We start from the raw sequence: 7,147 nt of genomic DNA on the forward strand, positions 1-7,147 counted from the left end.
TAAAAGGGAGGAAAGGGTGGGAGAACTCATATACCTCATCATTTTTTCCTATTTGCCATTCCTGTCCACTGAACTCGGCTGTTTATTTCAGAGGGTGGTGGTTTTTAGACCACCCGTATATTATTAACTAACTCACGAGAGTAAGAGAATTGAAATAATAACCAAGGAAACATATATTTATTTACTCAAGTCAAGATTTAGGGTCTGAGAATAGAAGTGAAAGAAACTTGGAAGAAGAAAAGGCAGCCCAAGAGAGAAAATGGAGAGTTCTTGACTGTGAAAAGTCAAATTCCAACCAATGATCTGGACTACAAATACATGACCTTAACGATCAGCTAGATTTTTGCATGGACAGTAATTTTGTAGTTAAGCCAAACAACTGGCTCCAGAATAGACAAGTCTATAAATCTGTAATAAAGATTGCTTGAATATTTTAAAGGATTGTGAATAACATACACAAATTACTTATTTAATCTACATTAATCTAAGTCAATTTAAGTCATGGAGCTGTTACCACTAGGAAAAGAATTTAGGAATGGTTGAAATAATTTGTGATGACAATCCAATGTGTAAACATAATAAATATATACTTTGGCATTTGAATTTTTTAAAAGAATTAAAACTTCACAGATATAGAAATAATAATAATAATAATAATAATAATAATAATAATAATAAAGCTTCCCCTCCAATACTATTCCGTTCCTTCCTAAGGAGTGAAATGAGTTTCATTCACATTGTTTCTTTTACTATACAAGTAAATATCAATACATACAATCTATTTTTAAAAGTTATACCAATGGTTTTATACTTCATGTATTCCCTTCAACATAATGTTTTTGAAAGATAAATACTGTAGCTTTAGGTCATTCTTTCCTCTCATAATCCCAAAGCATGTGGCAATCTCCTGTTTTTAAAGTGCTGAAACCTCAGGCCTCTTTATTAGAGTGTATACTGCGATCTACTCCCTCACCTTATTGTGCTGTGTGCCCTCCTAACTGCGCTGCCCCAGGTCATTAGCACAGTGAGTCCATCACTCTAGCTTCAAATTGCCTTTTGTATCTGGAACTAGAGACTTCTCTTTTTATCTTGCTCCACTGAGTATTTAAAATTGTGCATTATATTTTAACTAGAAATTTTTTTTTTTTGGTAGAGAGAAGGGATGCCTGAATTAGTCCAGTCTACCATGTTCCTAAGGAGTTCCTAAAGCATTTGTCTGCTAACCAAAAGGTTGGCAGTTCAAATCCAGTAGATGATCTGCAGAAGAAAGATGTGGCAGTCTCTTTCTGTAAAGATCTACAACCTTGCAAACCCTGTGAGGCAGCTCTACTTTGTCGTTTAGGGTCACTATGAGTCAGAACCAGAAACTAATTCTGACCATTATGATAGTCATCAATTTTTCATTTTTCAAACTCATCCATACTTTTTAATCATGCAGACTGTGAAGGGTGGGCTACCTAGTCGAGAGAAGACTGGAGTTGACACACAGTACAAGTGATAAAGAGTAAGGAGAGTTTGTAAAAACATTTGCCACAATGGAACTAAGATTTAGTCTATGTGAAGCTGGAAAGCATACTTCTCAGTCAATGAAGCATATTGCATATTCATGAATATTTACATATGCCTACTTAAAATGCGTACAATGTAACTAAAAGATTAGCTGAATATTTCTAACTCTATGGTGAGTTCCTGGGTGGAACAACTGGTTAAGCACTCCACTACTAGCTGAAAGGATGACATTTTGAACTCACTTAGAGGTGCCTCCGAAGATAGGCCTGGTGATCTGTTTGCAAAAGGTCACAGCCTTGAAAACCCTGTAGAGCAGTTCAACTCTGCACAGATAGGGTTGCCATAAGTCAGAATTGACTCAATGGCAGCTAACAACAACAACAACAAATAATGAGCTAGTTAGTTACTATTACCTACTTCTTAACCCCTTCTTTTTTACTTTCACAGGCTGGTGGTTTGATGCATGTGGTCCTTCCAACTTGAATGGAATGTACTATCCACAGAGGCAGAACACAAATAAATTCAATGGTATTAAGTGGTACTACTGGAAAGGATCAGGCTACTCTCTCAAGGCAACAACCATGATGATCCGACCAGCCAATTTCTAAATGCTTGTACACATCTAATAAATGATTTATTGTACTGTTTTCAAAGACTTAATCCCAAAGCACTGAAAGACTCAACTGCACACTACATCCTTTTACACCTCAGACAACCTGCTTTTGGGTGCTGAAGGGATCAATGTGCTCCAAATTAGAACACAGCAATCTTCATTGCTTAAACTTGCATCACTTAAACCAAGCACATTCAAAACAACAACAACGAAAGTCCTGCCTGCTATCAAGATTTAATAGAACACCTGTGTGGAAAATAAATTGAAGTTTGAGAATCAGATTGACGATTTATGTATCTTGTTGTCACAACCAAGAATATTATGTGTGAGTTTATCAGTAAATAACTGGAAAATAGGACATTTATGTAATGTAGTACAGATCATCTTGGAACTGCATTCTTCTTACTGTTTAGATTGTGTAAATATCCACATCTTGAATTCAGCATCACTATTATAATTAAAAGGAAGAAAAAAGTAATTTTTTAAAATTCTCTAAGCCATAAAAATATATATATATTCAGGGATATTCTGAGAAGAGGTTGTTGTTGTTGCTGTGTGCCGTTGAGTTGGACCCGACTCATAGCGACCCCTCCTTGGGTTTCCTAGGCAGTATCACTACGGAAGTAGATTGCCCCATCTTCCTTCCGAGGAGTGGCTGGTGGGTTTGAACTGCCAGCCTTCTGGTTAGGAGTCAAGTGCCTTAGGCATTACGCTATGGTTATTTAACATTTGGAGAAGGAAAAACATAGTTAATGCATTTCAACTCCTATTAGGTGCTTAAAACTTTTGTCTTGAAAAACAGTTTATTTACATACATGTTGACAGCTTAGTTTTAAGTTACGCCCAAATATATATTTCACGGTTATATGGTAAAGACTCCCAGAAGCCCTAAAATTATCAATAGAAATGTGTCATTTTAGTTTATATGAAGATTGTACTACTTTTTTTTCTACCTGATCATTAAATATAAAAGGTATTTTTAGTAATTAAATATAACTTATTAGGTGAGATGATTATGTTTAATTTTTTTCATGACAATTTTGTAATTTGGTTCTAAAACAACCAGATTGTGCCTCATGACAAAGTAAAATCTGATTTTCAATTATGAAGAGAATCATATGATAGAAACTTTATTATCTTTTATTTCTATTCCAAGTCATATGTGATTTTTTCTCTACTAGTAAAATGTAGGCTACAATTTAATTTGTGGTTGAGACAAACTTCTATTTAAAACACTTATGAAGCTATTTTTCTCAAGATAGATTCACCTCTAATGGTATTAAAGGAAAAATAATTTGCACTAATATGATTATTTTTTATATCCATCAACAAAATTAAAAAAAATGTTTTGGAGTGAAAAAATAATTTCCAATATTTGTGGTATATCCAAATGTTTACAAAAGATTCTGAGAATATGGTTTTAAGCTCTAGAGTACAAAATCTAAACTCCCAGAATTTTAACTCTTTTTGAAATATTCATAGTCAAATTAATAATAATTTATACTTGGGTAATGCTTTATAATTTCGAAGCAATTTCTCACACATTTGCTTTTGAGTCAGCTGCTATTAAGCTTAGAGCTCAATTTGCAACCACTATTTACCTCATAGCTGTCTTCAACTTTGACTGTTTTGCCATTATTTTTTCTTTCCTCTATTCTTCTTACCTGCATTTATTTTTGCCTAATTCTCAACAGACTTACATTTACAACTTTCATGTTGCTACGTATTTCAAGTCAACTGAGGAACTCTGGAAGATTCAAAGCACTTTGCTTTTTCCACCATATTGTACTTTTCCCAACAAATACTAATTGAGCAAAGAAACTTATCTTAGAACAGTCGCTTATTATAGTTAATGAGGTTTCATAAATTCAACAATGGTATCACAGCTTTGTATCAAGTCAAAAACTGCTAATAAGACCATATCACAGTTTCAAAAAAGAAGTTAGTTTCTATGATATCTCCATGACCACAATGACAGATATTGAAAGTTAAATGATAATTACAGGAAAAATTGGCAAAAACTTTATACATATATCAATTCCCTAAATGTCCATGTAGGTAAGTAAAATGAATTTCAAAGACAAATCTAATTAAGTTATTAAAAGTTATATATACAGCCTATTTTTTACAATTTGCAGTAGTTATATTCTATTAAGTCTCCACGAATACTCATGTACTTAATCCCAAAGCAGCCTCGTTGACCTCAGCTGGGATTTTCACTGCTCTGAGCATACATATGTCTGTGTACAGGCGAATTAGTGAATATGAAATCTGAGCATAATGAGAAAGACTGTAATCTTTATGGCAGAGAATGGGGGAAGTTTGTGTTTTTACTTTATATTTTCTTACACAGTATTTCAAACAGAGTCTTACTGAGAGGAATTTTTACTCTTAGTAGTAAATTATTTGTAAAACTGAAAAGAAATCAAAATAGTAATCTTGAAAATAAAAACATTAAGTATAGTGACTAGAGAGCAGGATTCAATTTCTTGTTATGTTATAGTCATATTGTCTACTTAAAAAACTAAAAACAAGTCAAAAGACTGTAAAGAAAACTTTGTCTACAGTCTTTATCTCTTTCATATAGTAACCTTTTGAAAGAATAAATAGAACCAGTTAATTTTCCTGAAAAAAATCAAAGCCAATTTCTGCTTCCAACCAAAACTTTAATTACATACTAAAGTATTAATTAATCTCTTTTAAAAAACAAGAACTTGAAACATATTCATTAAATGCTTAGAATCCTCAAAAGTCAGTGAAATCGAAGCTGAATTTAGGAAAAACATTAAAACAAAAAGATCATATAATCATGCTAGCAATTCACAATTCCTTTATACCTGTTAGTTCTACCTTTATTAATAGTTACAGCATTTTTTAAAGCAGTAAGTAAAATATAGTATTACTTTCTCAATAATTCATTCATTTTTCATTTTTGTTTTTCTCAGTCCTGGGGATTTTTATAATTAGGTTTTTTTTTTTTTTTAATGACACTCTATTCTTCACTTCTTTATTAGCACAATGTTCTCACATTCTTTCATCTATTGAACATATAAAGCATTCAACAAATAAAGCATTTTAAATTACGTAAACATGTCTTTTTGATTATGAAGAAGAATAGCTCTTGTTACTATCCACACACTTAAAATAATTTCCTAAAAATAACAAATTGAATTTACAATCATAAAATAATATCTTACTTACAGGTGCTGCAGGGAAGTAGTTCGAAAGTTCAAATGGCTCCTCAGAAATCCAATGACCCATTTCCAAAGACCACAGCACCTACAAGTGATACAAAAAAACACAACACTTATTTTGGATTATTAGGTTTTTAGTAGGTAATAAACCAAGAATTATTTTGATGATATAGCAGAAACAAAACCAACCAACCAGTTTATTTTTCTGCTCACTATAACAAATAAACAGCAGCAGCTACACATTCCAAAGTTCTGAAATAGATGTGTTCTTGAACATCAAAGTGCCTTCAGAATCTTCACACTTCATAAACGTTATGAATATTAACAAACACTTGATTAAGAAAAAAGTCTCATGGTAACTAAATAATGTGTTATTATGGTAGCACAGTGCCTAAGGCACTTGTCTGCTAACCTGAAGGCTGGTAGTTCAAACTCACCAGCTACTCCTTGAAAGGAAGATGGGGCAATCTACTTCTGTAGTGACACTGCCTCAGAAACCCAAGGAGGGGTCGCTATGAGTCAGGTCTGACTCAATGGCACATAACAACAACAACATCCAATTGATGCCAAATATTTAAAAACTAACATATTTTTTAAACATACGCAATACTATATTTTTGAAAAAATTCCAAGTTCCCAATTTATGGAGTCATTTATAGACATTCTTTAGTAAAAATTCCAATTTAGGGAAAATATACTAACTGAAAAAAAAAAACATAGGAAAAGATGACAAGCTAAATTTCAAAAGTGATTCTTTCAGCTGTGACTTTCTCTCTAGTACTACACCAATATACTTACTAGAAAAAGTTTTCTATAATACCAGATGAAACCCATTGCCGTCAAGTCATTTTGGCTCATCGTGACCCTATGGAACAGGGTAGAATTGCTCCATAGGGTTTCCAAGGGGAAGCAGACTGCCTCATCTTTCTCCCATGGAACAGTTGGTGAGTTCAAACCACTGACATTTTGGTTAGCAGCCAGGCACTTTAACCACTGCACCACCAGTGCTCTTTTCTCTATAATATGTTTGAATATTTAAGAAGAAAATCCTTTTGAGACCTTGGAAGAGTAAAATATCTCATAAATAAGCATTTAAAGCTATTATTATTTTAAGCTATCAGTTCTTAAATGATCAAAACAATGCTTTCATTTCTAAATTCAATAATGATATTTGAGATTCTGTAGTTATCTCCACTCTATGATGAAACTCTGAAAATCTGTACATTTAAAAATCTATACTCTTAAAATTTTACAGATAAAATAACAAACAGAATTATATAATTCTGGTTTATTTTTATCTTCAATTTTATTCCTTACATTCAGTGAATCCATTTTTCCTTTTATCTATAAACCAAAAAAAACAAACTCACTGCCACTGAGTTGGTTCCGACTCATACTGACCCCTCCTTGGGTTTCTGAGGCAGTATCTCTATAGAAATAGATTGCCCAGTTTTCCTTCTGAGGAGTGACTGGTGGGTTGGAACTGCCAGCCTCCTGGTTAGCAGTCAATGCCTTAGGCACTATGCCATTATAGCTACTATATAAACTGGATGATCTTTTTCACTAAATTACCAGGAAAGAGGTTTAATTATTGCTTTTTGGGAGTTTTTATGGTCCAAAACCATTTATGGGATATGTCTTTAATACTTCCTTCTCTCTATATTAAACCTAGTACTTTTCCAGCAGGAGACAGAAATATTTTTCTAAGTGAAAGGAATATGACAGTAGAATAAATACAAACAAGAATAGGATATATAATCTAATTGATAGTTTTTAGCACTGACCTGGTCATTACTTTAAATAGATATATATACATATACATATACATATA

General features: G+C 32.7%; 2 protein-coding genes across 2 annotated transcripts in view; one reads left to right on the forward strand and one right to left on the reverse strand.

Annotated features, from left to right (window-relative positions):
- The window catches only part of ANGPT2 (angiopoietin 2), a 64,036-nt gene extending 61,919 nt beyond the window's left edge, over positions 1-2,117 (forward strand). The window contains exon 9 of the mRNA XM_007948066.2: positions 1,957-2,117. Coding sequence (XP_007946257.1) covers positions 1,957-2,117 — 161 coding nt within the window. The remainder of the gene's footprint in view (positions 1-1,956) is intronic.
- The window catches only part of MCPH1 (microcephalin 1), a 505,419-nt gene that overhangs the window by 218,440 nt on the left and 279,832 nt on the right, over positions 1-7,147 (reverse strand). Inside the window, exon 12 of the mRNA XM_042781949.1 lies at positions 5,324-5,401. Coding sequence (XP_042637883.1) covers positions 5,324-5,401 — 78 coding nt within the window. The remainder of the gene's footprint in view (positions 1-5,323; positions 5,402-7,147) is intronic.

The sequence above is a fragment of the Orycteropus afer genome, unplaced genomic scaffold (assembly GCF_000298275.1).
Source record: "Orycteropus afer afer isolate SDZICR_OR568_19922 unplaced genomic scaffold, OryAfe1.0 scaffold00200, whole genome shotgun sequence".
Classification (NCBI taxonomy): Eukaryota; Metazoa; Chordata; class Mammalia; order Tubulidentata; family Orycteropodidae; genus Orycteropus; species Orycteropus afer.